This window comes from Fukomys damarensis, unplaced genomic scaffold (genome assembly GCF_012274545.1).
Source record: "Fukomys damarensis isolate Sample0158 unplaced genomic scaffold, DMR_v1.0_HiC HiC_scaffold_24, whole genome shotgun sequence".
In the NCBI taxonomy this organism is placed as follows: domain Eukaryota; kingdom Metazoa; phylum Chordata; class Mammalia; order Rodentia; family Bathyergidae; genus Fukomys; species Fukomys damarensis.
The window spans coordinates 46,101,850-46,122,301 of NW_022900936.1; the positions used below are offsets into that span (position 1 = coordinate 46,101,850).

Consider the following 20,452-nt stretch of genomic DNA (forward strand, 5'->3'; position numbering starts at 1 on the left):
CATTTTCCACCCCACCCCCACCCTGGCTATTAGATCCCCTGATTGAGCCAGTCGTTGGATGCATGCTGCCAGAGGCATGGTGGGCTATAAAGGGTGGTGATTGATCCTATTGTGTTTCTGATTGTATCGATAGGGATAAAGGATAGGGATTGATTTGATGAAATGTTTTCTCAATTAAGAAAATGAGAATGTCTATAAGTCATTTTCCACCCCACCCCCACCCTGGCTATTAGATCCCCTGATTGAGCCAGTCGTTGGATGCATGCTGCCAGAGGCATGGTGGGCTATAAAGGGTGGTGATTGATCCTATTGTGTTTCTGATTGTATCGATAGGGATAAAGGATAGGGATTGATTTGATGAAATGTTTTCTCAATTAAGAAAATGAGAATGTCTATAAGTCATTAGAGAATCAAAGACTGGGACGAAACAATATTAGGAAGATTTAATGACCCAGAGATTGAATCAAGGGCAACCCAACAGCAAAAATAAAGATGAGAAAACACTTAAGCAAGCCACAAAAACAGACTTCCAGTCCACCAAAGGAAAACAGTAGGACAAAGGAGGATGAATAATCAGATAGTGAACCTCCAGGACACTCAGAACTCACAGCACAGGAAGGAAAAAAACTGATCAATCAAGCTCTAGAAAAATACAAAACAGAAATTATTTCCCCAATAACCATAGAGATGGTGAACAAAATGAAAGACATGATTCGAGACTCCAGACCAGAAACTGACAAAAAAATAGATGAGCTTAGGAAGATAAGAAGAGCCATGAAGGCCCAGCATAAGAAAGAAATGGAAACAATGAATGTCCAACATAGGAAAGAAATGGAATCCATTAAAAAGATTCAAACGCATATCCTGGAGATTAAAAACTCTATTGAAAACGTATGAAACAGAAAAGATTGCAAATACAGAATCTCAGATATAGAAGATAGGATAGCAGACGGTGACCATGAACAAAGAGGTCTCTTAAAAACACTAAGGGAGCATGAGAAATCGATCCAACAACTTCTAGACGATGCAAAGAAGAATAACATAAGACTGACAGGTATCCATGAAGTACCAGCAGAAAATGCAAATGACTTTAAAAACCTGTTCAAAGAATTAATGACAGAAAACTTCCCAAACAGAGGGGAAGAATTAGACATACAGATAAGCGAGGCATATAGTACACCAACTAGCCACAATCAAAAAAAATCTAAACCTAGACATATAATAATCAAGATCCCAGAAACCCAACAGAAGAACAACATACTACAAGCAGTAAGAGAAAAAAAACAAATCACATGTAAAGGAAAGCCCATCAGAATCACAGCAGACTTTTCAACACAAACCCTCAGGTCAAGGAGAGCCTGGAGTGAGGTATTTCAAGTCCTAAAAGAAAACAACCTACAACCAAAACTGATGTATCCTGCAAAACTGTCTTTCAAAGTGGACGAAGAAATAAGATACTTCCATGACAAAGAACACTTGAGAAATTTCATGAATACTAAACCAGCACTACAGAGAATTTTAAACAATATCCTACAAAAAGACAACGAAGATCACAACACCAGGAGGCCCAACAGAGCAAATCAAATAGCCAAGGCAAGAAACTAAAAGGACAGGACAAAAAATAGTCAACAAAAGGACAATGACATGACAATAATAAGTCAGTACATATCAGTTATAACTATCAATGTCAATGGCCTCAATTCACCAATCAAGAGAAATAGACTGGCAGAATGGATTAAGAAGCAAAATCCAACAATATGTTGTATACAAGAAACATACCTAGTGCAAAAAGAAGCCCACAGACTGAAAGTGAAAGGATGGAAAACAATTCTCCATGCCACAGGAGCCCAGAAAAAAGCAGGGGTACCAATCTTATTCGCAGACAAAGCAAACTTCAAACCAAAACTGATTAAGAGAGACAAAGAAGGCCACTACAACCTTATAATGGGAGCAATTCAAGAGGAAGAGATGACAATCATAAACATATATGCAACAAATATAAATGCCCCCAACTATATAAAACAAATATTAAGTAACATGAAAAACCAAATAATCACTAATACAATTGTAATGGGGGATATGAATACCCCACTATCACAAATACACAGATCATCTAGGAAAAAATCAACACTGAAATACTAGAACTGAACCAAGCTTTTGAACGTATGGACTTATTAGACGTCTATAGAGTGTCCCACCCCACAAAATCAGAATATACATTCTTTTCAGCTGCACATGGGTCATTCTCCAAGATAGATCACATACTAGCTCACAAAACAAATTTGAATAAATGCAAAATAATTTGTTATTCCCTGTATATTATCAGATCACAGTGCAATAAAGCTGGAGATCAATAGCATAAGAAACTGTAGGAACTTCAAAAACACATGGAAATAGAACAACACTCTCCTGAACAATCAATTGATCACAGAGGAAATCAAAGAAGAAATCAGACAGTTTTTACAAATAAACAAAAATGCCAATACAACATACAGGAATCTATGGGACACAATGAAAGCAGTTCTACGTGGAAAATTCATAGCACTGAATGCCCACATTAGGAAAACAGAGCAAGCTCAAATAAACAAGCTAATGATGACTCTTAGACTCCTAGAAAAACAAGAGCTAGAAAAACCCAAATCTCGAACAAGAAAGGAAATTATAAAGATTAAAGCAGAAATCAATGCAATGGAAACTAAGAAAATGATACAAAAAATAAATGAAATGAAGAGTTGGTTTTTGAAAGAATAAATAAAATTGGTAAACCCTTAGCAAACTTTATCAAAAAAAGGAAAGAAAAGGCCCACATTCATGCAATCAGGAATGAAAAAGGTGAATTCACAACAGATCCCACAGAAATCCAGAGGATCATTAATATATACTATGAGAACCTGTACTCAAACAGAAAACACAGAAGAAATGGACACATTTCAAGATACTTATGAATTACCAAAGTTGAACGAAGAACAAAAAAACATTTTAAATACCCTAATCACAATCAGTGAAATTGAAAATGTAATTAAAACTTACCAACAAAAAAAAAGCCCAGGTCCTCATGGATTCACTGCTAAATCATACAAGGCATTTAGAGAAGATCTACTGCCATTACTCTTCAGACTTTTCAATGAAATTGAAAGAGAAGCAATAATTCCAAATTCATTCCTGGAAGCAAGTATCACTTTGATTCCCAAACCTGGGAAAGATGTAACTAAAAAAGAGAACTACAGGCCAATCTCCTTAATGAATATAAATGCAAAAATCCATAATAAGATACTAGCAAATATAATACAGAGGATCATCAAGAATATCATACATCCTTATGAAGTCAGATTTATTCCATGGATGCAAGGATGGTACGACATACGTAAATCAATTAATGTAATACACTATATTAACAAAGTCAAGGACAAGAACCACATGATCCTCTTTATAGATGCAGAAAAAGCATTTGACAAAATTCAACACCCATTCATGATAAAAACTCTGCAAAAAAATGGAATAGATGGTCTATGTCTCAACTTAATAAAGGCTATCTATGAAAAATCAACAGCCAACATCATATTAAATGGCCCCAAACTGAAAACCTTCACGTTAAAATCAGGAACAAGACAAGGATGCCCACTATCACCACTCCTCTTCGATATAGTTCTGGAAACATTAGCCATAGCAATTAAACAAGAGAGAGATATTAAAGCAATAAAGATAGGAAAGGAAGAAGTTAAACTGTCATTATTTGCTGATGATATGATACTCTACATTGAAGACCCAAAACACTCCACCAAAAGACTTCTTGACTTTTAGCAGAGTAGCTGAATATAAGGTCAACATCCAACAATCAATAGCCTTCTTGTACACAAATAACAGGCTCACTGAGAATGAAATTAGGGAAACAATTACTTTCACAATAGCACCCAAAAAAATGAAGTATCTGGGAATCAATCTAACAAAAGAAGCAAAAGACCTCTACACTGAAAACTACAGCACTCTGAAAAAAGAGATCAAGGAGGATATAAGAAAATGAAAAGATATCCCCTGCTCCTGGGTAGGAAGAATCAACACAGTGAAAATGGCCATACTACCAAACTGCTATACAGATTCAACGCAATACCAATTGAAATCCCAACACTATACTTCACAGAACTAGAAAGAAGACTCCAAAAACTCATTTGGAGCCATAAGAGACCTAGAATAGCAAAAGCCATCCTAGGCAACAGACACATGGCAGCGGGTTCAATAATTCCCAATCTGAAACTATACTACAAAGCCACTGTGATAAAAACAGCATAGTACTGGCAAAGATACAGACCTGAGGATCAGTGGAACAGATTGGAAGACACAAAAACAACTCCAGATGCACTCAGCTACCTCATCTTTGACAAAGGAGCTGACAGTTCCCACTGGAGGAAAGATAGCCTCTTTAATAAATGCTGTTGGAAAAACTGGATCACAACCTGCAAAAGATTAAAACTAGACCCTTATCTCTCATCATGCACTAAATTAAAATCCAAGTGGATTAAAGATTTAAATATAAAACAAAAACACTAAACTTGCTGGAAGATAAGTTAGGGAGAACTTTGATAGTATATTTTGTTTTATACTTCAACCTCACTGCTTTGTTGCAGATGATTTCAAATTCTGTTTTGAAAAAAATATGATAGAAATAAGTTTTGAATTAGTAGAATATTTTGGGGCTAAACTTGGCAGCCTAAACTAGTACAATAGCAGATTTTTAGCTGAGACATGCAAGATAACTATGGAAGACAAAGAGGCCTGAGAGTCAGCTGTTTTTCTTAGCGTTATTCAGATTTTATGCTTATCAAACTAAATGCTTACTTTTCCTTCAATCTTTTTCAAAACTAATCCTTGAGTACAGAGTTTCAACATGAGATGATGACAATTTCCTGGGAAAGTCCTTATTGGAATTGAATTGTACATTTAAAAATTACTAAAATGATAAAACATTTATATTTTCTCACAATTAAAGAAATAAAACTTGCTCTGAATCATCAGACCAAGAGACTAGTTAAAGACAAGAGGAGTCTCAATTTTATACCTAAATTGGGAGGGTAGAACAACTGGGATAGGTTAAAAATAACGGGCAAAAAATAACTTACAGATAAATGTTGAAAATACATTGGAAGTTGGAGGTCTCATAGATATAACAGCAAATAGTTGGATAATTACTGCCATACTCAGATCTTAACACCTCTGAATAATTTTTCCCAAAATGACACTAGCATAATCCTAATATATTGTAGGAATAAGCACATACATCTACAGTCAACTGTTTTTCAGCAAGGATGCCAAAACTATTCATAGGAAAAGAATTCATTTGGAACAAATGACTCTAGAATAACTGGACAGTCACATGTAAAGAATGAAATTGGAGGGCCGGGGATTTAGCTCAGTGGTTCCACCTCCTGCCTTGCAAGCGGAAAGACCTGAGTTCGATCCCCAGTACCAAAAAAAAAAAAAAGAATGAAACTGGACCTCTGCCTCACAAAATATATAAAATAGACTCAAATGGACTAAAAACCTGTATGTAAGAGTTAAAACTATTAATCTCTTAGAAGAAAAATAATGGTAAATTTTTCATGACTTGAATTTCCTAATAGTTTCATATACCCAATTCTAAAACCACAGTAACAAGAGAAAAAAGATAAATCAGACATGAAATTTAAAAACACGCCAAGTTGTTATGGCATCCCCAGACTAGGGAGACTGAAGCACAAGGATCATGGGTGGAGAACAGCTACTAAGCTACATAGTGACATCAAAGCCAGCCTAAGACCATAGCCTAAAACCTGTCTCAAAAAAAAATTATAAATATATACAAATACAAATTACTATTATTTGAATTTGATTCATCTTTACCAAAACTCACAATGAGGTTTAGACCCCAATGTAACAGTGTTGAGCATTAGAGGGACCTTTATGAGGTGTATGGAGTCATGAATTGAATAGCATTTTTCTTATTGAAACAGGTTAACTGTTATAAAAGTTCAGCCTTTTTCTTTCCCTTTCTCTTACACAGGTTATACCTGCCATTACTGCTTCCATTTTTCTGCCTTACATGGAGCCACACCAAGCAGAAGACCAGGAAATGTCAGCCAACTGGGAGACTAAGGCAGGAAGATCATAATTTTGAGCCAACTCAGGGACTTAATAAATTTCTGTCTCAAAATAAAACATTAAAAAGACTTAGGGATGCAGCCCAGTACTGAAGGCTTTGGGTTCAATCCCCAACGCCACAAAAAAAATTTTTTAAGCCAGGCATGGTGCCTGTAATCCCAGCACTCAGGAGACTGAGGCAGAAGGATCGCCATTGAGTTTGAGACCAGTCTGGGCTGACATAGCTCCAGGTCAGTCTCAACTACATGGTGAGACTCTGTCTCAAAAAAAAAAGAAAGAAAGAAATTTAACCTATAAATCAAATAATAAAGACTAAAACCTCAAAATAAAGAAGTGAGCAAGAGTTCCACTTAAGGCAAATGGAGTAAGAATAATCTACTGACTGTGACTAAGTTCTGGATAGAATTGTAGAGTCTTAGGATTCTGAATCGTAAATCCTAGAAACAAAATTGGAGAACTCAATATACTAATAATGGGCCAGGAATTTAGCTCAGCAGCACAGCGCTTGCCTGGTAAGTAAAAGGTCCTGAGTTCAATCCCTGGTACCAAAAAAAAAAAAACAAAAACAAAAACAAAAACAAAAAACCCTAATCCTACAGAAATCTAAGTATGACCCAAAAAGCCTCAATTTAATTTTCAAAATGTCAACTGACATTGTGAAATGGGAAGAAAAGTGCTAAAGGTGTAGGGAAAGTGGTAAGGGTAGGGGAAAGGTAATAAGGGAAAAGAAAAATATGAGAAAATGAATAAATGGAAATAAAGTGTTTGTAAATGAGGAGAGAGGGGAAATGAAGGGAGGGCAGGGACAAGGGAAAAAAATGAGAACCAAGACCTGGCATGTGAAAGTACAAGATCCCAATAATGAATGTAACTGTACTGTATACCTAAAATGTACCAATAAACTCAATAAAGGAAAAAAAATAAAAATAATTTACAAAATGTTTCAGGATACTCTAGAATTGCTTGACATATAAAAAAATAGAAAATCACAAAAGAAAAGTTGAATTCTACTGTAAAAATTGAAAAGAGGAAGTTTTTTGGTTTTTTTTTGTTTGTTTGGTATTTTTTGGGACTAGGGATCAAACTCAGGACCTTGTGCTTGTGAGATAGGCTATAGCATCACTGAGCTAAATCCCCAGAAAAAGAGGAAGTCTTAAGAGAGTCAAAGAATATGACAAAAGAGTCACAGAGAAATTTTAGAACTAAAAAATAAGTGGAAGTAAAAAATGTACTGGATAGACTATAGAGTAAAACATAAAATAGGAATTGTCAGTGAATCTGAAAATTACTCAATAGATTTTACTCAATCTGAAAAAGAGAAAACAGATTATAAAAAAACTCCAATGAACAGACCCAGAGATTTCTTATACCATATGAATATTTCCAACATTTATCTTGATGCAGTCCTAGGAAAGAAAAAAATATGTGCAGAAAAAAAATGTAATGGCTGAAAACTTTCACAATTTGATAAAAGACATGAAAACTTTCAGATTCAAAAAACCACTGGGTAGACCAGGGATTTAGCTCAGTGGTTCCTCTCGCTGCCGGTCTTGTAAGCACAAGGTCCCGAGCTTGATCCCAGGTACCCCCCCAAAAAAAAACAAAAACAAAAACAAAAAAATCACTGGGCATGGTAGCACATGCCTGTAATCATCAGCACTCAGGAGGCTGAGACAGGAGGATCACTGTAAGTCCAATACCAACCTGCATACACTGTGAATTCAAGGCCAGCCTGAACTATGTAGTGAGACCCTGTCTCAAAAAAACAAAAAGAAAGTCACCAACCCCCAAACAGGATGAACTAAAAAAAAAAAAAAAAATCAAAGTCAAAATAAATTATAACAAATGTATTGAAAAATAAAGACAGTTTGGAAGTAAACAATGAAAACTGAAACATTGCTAAGAGAAAAGTTGATTTCAGTGTCAATGAATTTTCTCATCAGAAACCATGAAACCCAGTGGGCAGTAGAATAAAAAATTTTAAGTACTGAAAGAAAAGAACCATAAACCCAAAATTCTATAGCCTCTGAAAATATTCCACAGGAATAAAAGCAAAGTAAAGACATTCTCTCATGAAGGTAAACTAGTAAATTCACAGATAGCAACCCTATGTTAAATAAAATATTAAATAAAGCATAATCAGATAAAAAGGTAATGATATCAAAGGAAAACATATGACTTTAGAAATGAAAGAAGCACAAAAGAAATGGTAAATATGTGAATAAATAAAATATTTTCATTTTAAATTCTTGAAACTACACAGGCTGAGGATTTAGCTCAGTGGCCCCATGCCTGCCTCACAAGCACAAGGTCCTGGATTCAATCCCCTGTATGGGGAAAAAAAACACATTCCTTGAAAATACAGTATATATTTTATTTGTTTGTTTGTTTTTGGTACTGGGGATCGAACTCAGTTCCTTGCGTTTGCAAGGTAGACGGTGGAACCGCTGAGCTAAATCCCGGCCCTACAGTATATATTTTAAAAAGTAAAAAGTAGAATACTGTCTGGAGTAATATTCAATGTATGCTGATTTAATACACTGACACTGCATTGTAAGAAAAGAAAGAGCTCTTGTCTTACTCTTTTACTATTAATACAGTAAGTGAGCCTGGATAGTTCATAAATAAAGAGGCTTATTTAGCTCACAGTGAAGGAGGCTAGAGAATTCAAGAGCATGGTGCTAGCATCTGCTAGATTGCTGAGGAGAGTATCATGGAAGAAAGGTAAGCAGCCATATGCAGAAGAGAAAAAACTCAGGAGGTACCTTCCCTCCACTTATTACAACCTGCACTTACATTAACTAATCCAGTCCCATGAGAATAAGAATGCACTCCCAAGAGAAAAGTATTAATCCTTTTGAAAGACCTAATCACCTTTTAAAGGCCCCACCACCTATCAACACTGTTACACCAGGGACCAGATCCCAAACATGAGCTATTGTGGAAGATGATGTATAGTCAAACCATAGCAGCCTTATAGGATGAAAGTGTTTCTCCACAAAGAGGATAAAATATTAATTCTTAGCAGGCTGTAAAGTACATATATTGTTATATATGAGTTAATGACCCAAGAAATATATTAAACTAGAACAGTAACACTAAAATGGAATACTAAATATTAAAATTTCAAATAAAGTGTAGGAAAGATGGTATAAGAAAATGGAAACAATGAAATGATGTAACTGCATTCAAACAGAAAAAAGCACAGTATGTTTTTTATCATTAACATATTATGTCAAAACACAGCATGAATATAATACTTACATGTACTATGACCAAAGTTATTATAGTGGTTACAAGTAATTCTGAAGAATTAAACTAGAAATCTATAACAGAAAGTAAAAGAAAAGTCCTCAAATACATGGAGACAAAACAATAAAACTAACTTTTTTTTTCCAGTACTGCAAAAGAACAGATCTGGACATCTTTCATAAAAATTAATTCAAAATGAATCACAACAGGCATGAAAATAACATTAATCTGGATGTATATCTCTATCAAGAGCTCCTGGATAACCAGTACATTGTCAGTGAATAATAATATTTTGAAAGGAATCCTTTTATTTTTTTCTTTTGGTACTGGGGACAGGACCTTGCTCTTGCAATGCAGGCAGCGGAAACACTGAGCTAAACCCCAACCCCCAATGAAAGGAATCTTTATCTGAAGAATAGTTCTCAATACTGGGCTCAATATATTCAGTAAACCATATTGTAAACTGGTGTTAATCAAAATCTCCAAAACCACAATCCACAACACCATAATCCCAAATGTTAAATCCTAAAAGACCAAAACTCCTAAAGTATCTGCAAAATCACAATTGCAAAAGATCAAAATCCCAAATGATTAAACCTTAATAATATCTAGAAACCTAAAAGCCACAATTCCAATGGAAAAAAAGGACTAAAAATGGATAGAAAACCAAATTCTTTATAAGAAATTGGCCATTTAAATGATACCAATAAAAACTCTATTGAAAAGTATGTCATTTGGCCAGGAGTGATAACAGACACCTATAATCCCAGCTCTTCAGAGGCACAGTAAGACCACCACAAGTTCAAGGCAAGCCTAGGCTGCACAGTGAGTTCAAAGCCACCTTGAACTACATAGCAAGACTCTGTCTCAAAAAACAAATAAATATTTTTTAAAAACCTACATAATTTATACACATTGATATTCCTTGAAGTTGATAAAATTCCAAGATCTTCTTAATGAATTAAAGCTATTCTGGGCCGGGGATTTAGTTCAGTGGTCCACCACCTGCCTCGCTAGGGCAAGGACCCGAGTCTGATACCAGGAACCAAAAAAAAAAAGCCACATTTGCCTGAAGAATCCATCAAACTGACTGAATAGTGGAGAAAGTAACAATATGTAGTAGAAGAAGACAGGCAACTATGTTGTTATTTTAGCACCAGTATTGTTTTGACCATATTGGGTTGACAGGACTAATATATAGAATATGTAAAGAATTTTTTAAAATGAGGCTCAAAAGAGTAAAAGACCCAATCAAAAAATGTGCAACTGAAATCAGAAGAAGAATTACAGGCCAGGCGTGGTGGTGCATGCCTGTACTCCCAGCACTCTGGAGGCTGAGGTAGGAGGATCACTGTGAATTTGAGACCAGCCTGGGCTACATAATGAGTTCCAGGTCAGTCTCAACTACACAGTGAGACCCTGTCTCCAAAAAAAAAAAAAAAAGAAAAGAAAAGAAATACAATAGCCAATAAATACATGAAAAATGTTCAACCTCTCTGGCACAGTAGAGAAATGCAAACTGAAACTAGGGTCCATCTTACTCCAGAATGAATGGCTATCATCAAGAAATCAAATAATAACAAAGGATGGCAGGGCAGCAGGGGAGAAGAAACCCTTCTACATTGTTGGTGGGAATATAAACTGGTACAACCACTATGGAAATTCAGCATGGAAATTCTTCAAGAAACTCCATTTAACTCAGCTATTCCCTTTCTAGGTATCTTCCTGAAAGAGTTAAAGACATCATATTACACTAATACATGCATACCCAGATTTATTGAAGCACAATGTGTAACAGCCAAATCTTGGCAGTGGTTTGTATATCCAACAACAATAGACAACAGAAGAATGCATAAAGGAAATGTGGCATTTATCCACAAAAAAAATTATTCTTCCATAAAAAATAAACATTAAGTCAATTATAGGAAAAATGGATATATCATAATTTCTAATGAAACAAATCAGGCCCAAGAGCTTAAATATCACATGGTTTCCCTTATGAGAAACCCAAACTATATATATAAAGAACAAAAGAAAAGACAGAGGCCAGGGATTTAACTCAGTGGTTCTGTCACCTGCCTCGCAAGCACAAGGTCCCAAGTTCAATCCCTGATAGAAAAAAAAAAAAAAGATGATAGGAAATAGGAAGACAGATCTTTTGCAAAAGGGAAGAAAACCAAAAGATGGGGGAGATAAAAAAATTAAGATGTGTTATGCACATGTACCAACTGCTCCACAATGAATGTCAACAGGATGTGAGGCAAATGGCCTACAAAAATGTAATTAAAAAAACCTGTGGGCCATATATGAGTATATATAGTACAGGTTTTTGCATTCACAAATCAATACAGAAGTATAGCATAGGAAAATGGAAAAATTTAACAGGAAATATTGGTGTTCGAGTATACTGAATCATGGAAAAATTTTTAAAAGATCAGCCATAGAAAATTAACGTGAATGTATACTCTATAAAAAGCCATGGCCTAAAAGGAAAAAAAAAAGCAAGTATTTGTCATAATGTAAGACTTTCAAAATGTAATTACTGGGTCGGGGATTTAGCTCAGCAGTTCCGCCGCGTGCCTTGAAAGTGCAAGGACCGGCGTTCAATCCCCTGTACACCAAAAAAAAATAAAAAATAAAAATAAAAAGTAATTACTAACAGTGGAACTAGGCCAGCTTATCTCCATGAAGTTGCCCATAATCTACTTCTATAATACAAACCTATTTTTAAGGTTTTAATTTGGGGGGTTTCCACTCCTAAAATTCTCAACATTTTAAAAATTTGCTATACTATATATTGTATCTTTGCATCATATCCAATACCAGGATATAAAGTGGGTAGCCTTAAGAGAGGTCTACTGACTACAATAATATGTGCTAGTACAACACTGACTGTGTATAGGAATTGTGCATATCAACAAAAACATTGAAACTTTCTCAGCATATGAAAGATATCCAGTTTTGTGAATGATAAAATTTCTCAAGATGTAGGCTTTTTGGGTGACTGCCCATGAATTAGTAACACATTACAGTTTTTGAAATATCTCAGAAAAAGACTTAGGTATTTTAGAATTATCAACCCTAAGAATATACATTTCACTTTTTGACCTATTCCTTTGTACATAGAGTTCAGCTTCTCATAACTATTATACCCATACAACTGTCATTAGTTTACCTAAGGGTTTATGCTTGCAAAGGCTGTACTACCTATTTATTGTAAAGTCACCTACAAATTTCTATGCTTTTATTTCTAAAATAAATCCCTTTAAACTGTAAATAAATGTCTTTTAAGGAATTATCTTTTCCAATATCATATTTTTGTTATTTTTAGTTCTTAGGAATTCTGATCTCTCAAAATTTCAACATTCAGGATCATATTCAGTATTGTGTCCTCCTGGACTGTGCCCCAAACCTGTTGTAAACACACATGCTGTCATCCAGGCTTTCTTGTTCTACTTATAGAGCACAGGCAAATTACAATATAGTATAATTTTTCAGGACCTTGGAAATTTAGGGATGGTAAATGAGCACTGGCTTCAACTTAACATCACCAAGGGACTTATCCCTATCAAATGGTTGGGCCTGTCCTTTTGAAATTTAAGGCCAGGTACTGACTTCTTCCAGCTGTAAAAGTCCTGGATGACAGCTTCTTCCAATAAAAAGCTGTTTCATCTACAGTACATATCCGTTATTTACTACAGCCATCTTCATCAATAGTCTTAGTTAGATCTTTTAGATAATTTGTGCTTCCCCTCACATTTTTGTATTATGGAGAGTTTTTTCTCTTTAAACCTCAAGAAACTTCAAACTTCAAATTTTTCTTCTGTAGCATTCTCTCAGCTTTGCAGAACTGAAGAAAGTGAGGGACTTAGGATTAGTCTTTGTCTTAAGAAAATGTTCTAGGTGGTTTCTTCTTCAATTCAGACCACTAAAACCTTCTCCATACCAGCTGCGCTATTTCATTTCCTCATTTGTGTGTTCACTGAAGAAACTTTTTGAAGGAGACCACCTTAAGATGGTGTTGAGCAGGATTATTACAATTAGCTAATACTTATAATTCAGAGCTGGTGTAAGGTTTAAGGGCACAGCTGCTTAAGTGCAGCTGCATGCAGATAAAGAACTCTACATGGCACTGGCCACAGCTGAGACTAACCCAGGTCAATGACATTGTGGCACCTATACTAGCTGATAGCATCTGCAGCTGAAGGCCCCATGATTATTGCTCATCCTCTATCAAAAGTTAACATTAATCTAGGGAAAGAACAAATTCCCATTAACGTAAGATTTACTTCTTGCAAGAATGCTTTGTTCTGTTCCTGCTAGGCCTCGCTCACATCAGCACCTCTGATTACCACCTCACATACCTGACCATATGCCCCTTTGCTGCTTTGTGTTCAATAAATACTTGCAAGTCCAGAAGTTCAGGGTCTCTGCTCAATAGAAAGGCCTCATTTCTTTTACCATTTGTCTTTGTCTTCATTCTGAGTCATGTACCTAATTGAGGATCAGGGACCTCATTTAGGGCTCCCCAATATTTTTCTTTTTCTTCTTTTTTGTTTGTTTGTTTGTTTGTTGAGACAGGGTCTCATTTTGTAGCGCAGATTGGCCCTGAACTCACTATGTAGCCCAGGCTGCCCTTGAACTCATGGCAATCCTCCTGCCTCAGGCTCCCAAATACTGGGATTATAGGGGTGCGCTACCATGCCCCACTCAGTAACTTTCCTTTTAAAACATTTCCTTTGCACTGAAAACATGGCTGAATATCTAGCACAAAATGCGTAGCTTCTGGCCTATCTCAGCTTTCAAAATGCTTTCCCCTCTAAGCTTACTTATTCTTAGCTTTTTTTTTTTTTTTTTTTTTTTTTTTTTTTTTTTTTTTTTTCTGCCTTTGCTGAGCATCAAGCCAGAGCCTTGCACACACTAGGCTAGCATTCTACTACTGAGCTAGACCATAAGCCTAGCTTTTGGTTTAAAGTGAAAGATGAGCAACTCTGCCTTTTACATGAACACTTAGCAGTCACTGTAGGGTTTTTATCTGCCCTAATTTCAATATTGTTTTATCAGGGAATAGAGGCCTAAGGAGAGGGAAATTGACAAATGATTTATTGAGAATGAACAAAACACTAATTAATCAAGTTTGCTGTCTCATTTAGATGCAATTTGTGGATCCCCAAAACAGTTTCAATAATAACATCAAAAACCACTGATCAGGGGTCAGGGATTTAGCTCAGCGGTTTGGTGGCCTGCCTTGCAAGTGCAAGGACCTGAGTTCAATCCCTGGTACCAAAAAAAAACCCACTGATCAGGACATGGGGATGTAGCTCAGTGGTAGAGCACTTGCCTAGCAGGTACATGGTAGCGAGTTCCATCCCAGGCCAGCAAAAAAAAAAAAAAAAAAAAAATGAAAGAAAGAAAAAGAAAAAAAAGTATAGCAATGTACATGATCACCACAACAGATAAAATAAAAAAGGTTGAGATATTGTGAATATTACCAAAATATGACACAGAGACATAAACTAAGCACAAGCTACTGGAAAACCAGAGCTAATAAACTTGCTTAATGTCGGCTTGACATCCCTTTTAATTTGTTAATAAGACACTATACTGTATCTGCAAAGCACAATAATGCAAAGAGTAAAAGTCAAGGTATGCATGTGTTAGATCATCAGTAGTAATAAATGTAACACACTAAAGCAAAATGTCAAAAAGAGAAACTTTGGATCCCAGGGATAGAGGAAAAGTAGATATACAGGACCTCTGTTTATTCTCCTCCAGTTTTTCAGTAAATCTAAAATTACTGCAAAAATTAAAAGCTGCAGCTAAAAGGATATAGTTCCATGGTAGAGCACTTGCCCAGCCTGCAAAAAGCCCTGAATTCAATACCAAGGACCTCAAAAAAATAAACACATAAAGTATATTACTTTAAAAAAAAATAAACTAACAGTATTAGCAAAACCACAGAGCATCTTGAACTTTCATTGATTCTTCTTGAAATGGTACACACACTCTGGAAAAATTTAGCGATTCAATATATAGTTGCCATATAATCCAAAAACTCCACTCCTAGGTATTTACCCTAGAGAAATAAAACAAGCTCACACAAAAATCTGTATGCAAATATTATAGCAACTTTATGCATAATTACCAGATGTTAGACATGACACCTTCAAAGGGGGTATGGATAAATCTCAAAGACATTATATTGAATGAAAAAGATAATGTCAAAACATTACATACTGTTTGAATGCATTTATGTGGCATTCTGGAAAACACAGAATTAAGTATGCAAAAGAACAGAGTTGGTAGAGATTTGGGGTTAGGGGAGGAATTAACTACAAAGGAGACAGAATAACAGAATTTTCTGGAGTAATGGAACATGTTCAATATCTTAATTATATGACTCAGAGTAGATCTATACACAAATATATATGTGTAAATGCATCTTTATTATGGTTATAGTTGAACAGTATGTAACATTTGACAAGACAGAGAACACTTTAAAGGGATGGATTTAATTGAATGTATATTAATCCTCAATAAAATTTATTTTTATAGACACTTCACAAGTACAAATGGCCAACTGGGGATTTAGCTCAGTGCCACTGCACCTTCCTCACAAGTGCAAGGTCCTGAATTCAATCCCCAGTACCAAAACAAAAAACAAACAAAACAAGTACAAATGGACAATAAATACATGAATAAATGCTCAATATCGCAGGCTATTAGAGAACTACAAATTACAACAACACTGAGATTCCATCTTGGTCCAGAAAGAGTGGACACCATCAAGAAATCAAATAATAACAAATGCTGAAGAGGCATCAGGGGCCAAAGGAACCCTTCTAACACTGTTAGTGGTACTGTAAACTAATACAACCGCTATATAAATCAGTATGCAGTTTCCTCCAAAACTAAAACTAGAAATTCCATTTGATCCATCTATTCCCCTTTTAAGTATGTTCCTGAAAGAGATAAAGAATCATATTACGGATCAAAAAATGTTGAGATTCCATCTCACTCCAGAAAGAATGGCTATTATCAAGAAATCAACCAATAACAAATGCTGGACGGGTTGTGGAGAAAAAGGAATCCTTCTTCACTGTTGGTGGGAATGTGCACTGGTCCAACCACTGTGAAAATCAATGTAGAGACTCCTCAAAAGCTAAAACTATAGGTTCCACTTGACACAGCTCTCTCCTTGGTATCGTCCCAAAAGAATTAAAAGCATCACACCACAGTGATATATGCACACCCACGTTTATATTGGCACAGTTTGTAATACCTAAATTTTAGAAACAGCCCAAATGCCTATCAACCAACTAATGAATAGAGAAGATGTAGTTTTGTAATACAATGGAGTACTACTCTGCCATAAAGAAAGATAAGCTTGAGTCATTTCCAGCTAAATGGATGCACTTTGAGACCATACTGCCAAATGAGATAAATCATATGTTTAGGTACAGCATTTTTTCTTGGTATGAGAAACCAAAAATGGAAATAAGGACCAAAATATATAATAGATATTGAAAAATGAGAAGAAAATATTCAAATGAGAAAGGGAACAAGGAGGAGGGACAAGAAAAAAAGAGAATAGAAGGAAAAAAATGGAAACAAAGCTTTTGTAAATAAGGAGGGGAAGAGGAATATAAGGGAGGGGAGAGGAATGGGAAAAAATAAGCAAGACATATTATGTGCAAATTCCCCATGTTGAATGTTACCATTACGTATATCTAATATGTACCAATAAATGTCTTGTTTACAAAAAGTAAAATTTAATTTAAAAAATTGAAAAGTGCTTTATTTTGGAAAAAGAAAGGGGTAGGGATGTAGTTATGTAGTATGAAGCCCCTGGGTTTAATCTCCTGTACCAGAAAAAACAAGTGGTAATAAAGTTTACACTGATTTCATATGTATGGAGCTCTAATCCAATAGGACTGGTGTCTTTATTGGATACATTCATACAGACAAAAGGCCAAGTGGGAACATAGCAAAATGATAACTATCTGCAAGCCAATGAAAGAGTTCAGGAGAAGCCAACCCTGACATAACATTTATTTTTAATTTCTAGACTCTAAAGTCATGACAAAATGATTTCTGTTGCTTATGCCACCCAATCTGATTTTGTTATAGCATCCCTAGCAAACTAATCCAGCTACAAATGAAGAAACTGGAAATTTTTTAGAAAATTTCTGTTTTAAAAATTGACCAGAGCCAGGTATAGTGGCACACTCCTGTAACAAGAGGAGGCAGGAGGGTTGTGAGCTCAAGGCCAGCTTGGGCTACACACCAAGTTCAAGGCCAGCATGGACTACACAAGATCCTGGGTCAAAAAAACCCACATCTCCAGCAGTTACTCTACACAAGAGAAAATATAAAGTACCATATTAAAAAGCCACTGTTGGGCTGGAGATTTAGCTCAGTGGCACCGCACCTGCCCTTTTTTTTTGGTACTGAGTTTAAACCCCAGTACCAAAAAAAAAAAAAAAAGCTACTATTAAGTCTTATTCATCCAAGCCCTAGAATAATACCAATGACAGTAATATTATGGTTCACATTTATAATCAAAATATCATTTGAAATATAGCTACAGCATGCATTGAGATACTTTCTCAAACTTAACATATAGGTAAAGAATAAAAGCACAAATGACTCTCCTAAGCTTAAAATTTTAGTAATCCTAAAATATAATTTATTTTATAATACTGAGATTTTAAACTTCATGAAGAAATCAAGCATGCATAATAGGTATACTTAGATTTAAATTGGAGACAACCCTAACCTCAAAGCCTTATGTCAACATATTAAAATAAACAAATTTAAAATCTACAATTAAATAATATAAAAAAACACAAGAAAATAAAAATTCATTTTACTAAAATATTTTAAATATACCAAGTAAAACTATATAATTAGAAGAAGTTTATTTTATTTACCCCCTGCAAAGGGATATCCCAGTGTTCTGAGCTTCCGAATTTGGACAGTGGTAACTGAACATGAACATCCTCTGGCTTTACATTTAACATCTTTCTTATCTGAAACTAGGATGAGAAAATAATCAGTTTTATTGAAATATATATATAAGAATTGAATCAGCTAGCAGAACCATTACATTACCCTGGATTAATAGTTTGCTAATAGTTTTAAAGTTTTTAATTCATTGTTTAACTTATAGGCAATTAAATACCATTTTATTCTAAAATCTCTCACTGAGAAAAAGGTAGGTTTGAAGAATAAGAACAGCTTCCAATCTTTTCTCTTGCTTCTGATCTCTTTCCCTTTTAATTTTACAAATATAAACTACAGAGTTCTCTAACACATAAAGCTAACTATGGCTGAGATACTTAAAATACAACAATGGCACCCACTGTCTACATATAAAATTCTTTACATTTTGGACATCTTCACATCAACCACACATTAAAACACTCAACAACACAACTTTGTGCAGTTACTAAACTCTCTTCAGATATGTCATATTATATCTCTAGATCTGTGTATATGCTCTTCTAGAATTCCTTTAACTAGAATGTCCTTCCTTCTATTTCTCCCTTGTGAAGTATTCCAGACTCAGTAAATCACTCTCTTACCCACATAAGTACCACCTTCACAAAGGTATCCCTTTCTCTGAGTATTAGTACTAGGTACATTTGTATTACTCATATTACAGATACCATACTAAATTGTAGTTATTTATCTGCATGCCTGTCTTCTCCAGAGCTTCTTAAAGAGAAGGGTTCTGACTTACTCATTTTTGTATCTCCAAAGTATGTGATTTATGATAAGCTCAATAAATAAGCATGGATTTTAAACACAAGTTTGAGATCATTTTTTTAAACTTAACTGTCTTTTACATTAACATAATTACAAATCATGGTTAAACTTAAAATTCTGCATACAAAGCAAATATGTAAGTCATACTTGGGAAGGGGTACAGCTGAGTGGTTGAGCACCTACTTAGTGAAAAGCAGCCCTGGTACCATCTCTTCCCAAAAATCATTACATTAACTACAACTAGTAACAATCAATAAAATTACTTCTATGAAAAGCAAACCTAACCAAGATATATCACGTAAAGGTAAGAGTTCCCAATGATTAATGTCATCATGTTGTATACTTAAAATGTACCAATAAACTTAATGAATAGAAAAAAAGAAAAAGAAAAGCAAACCTAAATCAGATGGACAAAATAAATTTAAGAAGGGATACTAGTACCAGTAACTTTTTAACTGTTTTTGATTATATTTTATTAAATGGCATATCTTTATAATGCTTCACCTGCACAATACAATATTATCTCTAAATCAATCATTTGCCTTATATCTTTTTTTTTGAGGGGAGGGGTTTGAGATAGGGTCTTGCTTTGTAGTACAGGTTGGCCTTTAACTTATTATGTAGCCCAAGTAGGCCATGAACTCATGGTGATCCTCCTGCCTCAGCTTCCCAAGTGCTGAGATTATAGATGTGCAACATCACACCCAGCCAACATGCAATTATTAAAGAAAAGAGTAAAAAGTATTTAAATCTCCCGAAAAACCTCTGTAGTATTAGTAACCTCAATTTATTATTGCAGATCTAAATTTTTCATTTCAGCATCATGTATGTAGGGCAAACAAATTTCAGGCTCAACTATTGTTCTTTGCTTTGTTTTGTTTATTTAGATAGGGTCTCACTATGTATTTCAGGCTGGCCTAGAACCACTATGTAGCCAGGCTGGCCTCTAACTTGGGGACATCCTCCTGCTTCACCCTTTCTAGTGCTGGGATTAAGGTATGAACTACTACTACCACGCCTAGCTAGCTGCAGCTATTTTATTGCCCACTTTTCACATACTCTTTTCTTAATGACTAACTCATCAAAAATTATATAAGCCTGTTGAAATTATCTGATCTATGCTCAGATAATTTTTATTTTACTTTATTGTATTTATTTTAAGCACCAGCAATTGAACGCAGGGCATCGTGTACAGTAACCACATGTTCTACCACTGAGCTACACTCCCAGCCCTTCAGATAAATTTTAATTATGGTTTCAACTGTATACAATTAAAGATTTTTTTTTTTTTTTTTTT

At 35.0% G+C, this 20,452-nt stretch overlaps 1 protein-coding gene across 7 annotated transcripts in view; it reads right to left on the reverse strand.

The window, feature by feature from the left end:
• Senp7 (SUMO specific peptidase 7) overlaps nucleotides 1–20,452 on the reverse strand; it is a 163,832-nt gene that overhangs the window by 116,471 nt on the left and 26,909 nt on the right. For 5 of the 7 annotated variants that reach the window (XM_010614749.3, XM_033768184.1, XM_033768183.1 and 2 more), the window contains one exon: nucleotides 18,318–18,422. The exons of the other annotated variants lie outside the window; for them this stretch is intronic. In XM_010614749.3, the coding sequence (XP_010613051.1) occupies nucleotides 18,318–18,422 (105 nt within the window). The remainder of the gene's footprint in view (nucleotides 1–18,317; nucleotides 18,423–20,452) is intronic. 7 annotated transcript variants of the gene reach the window in all.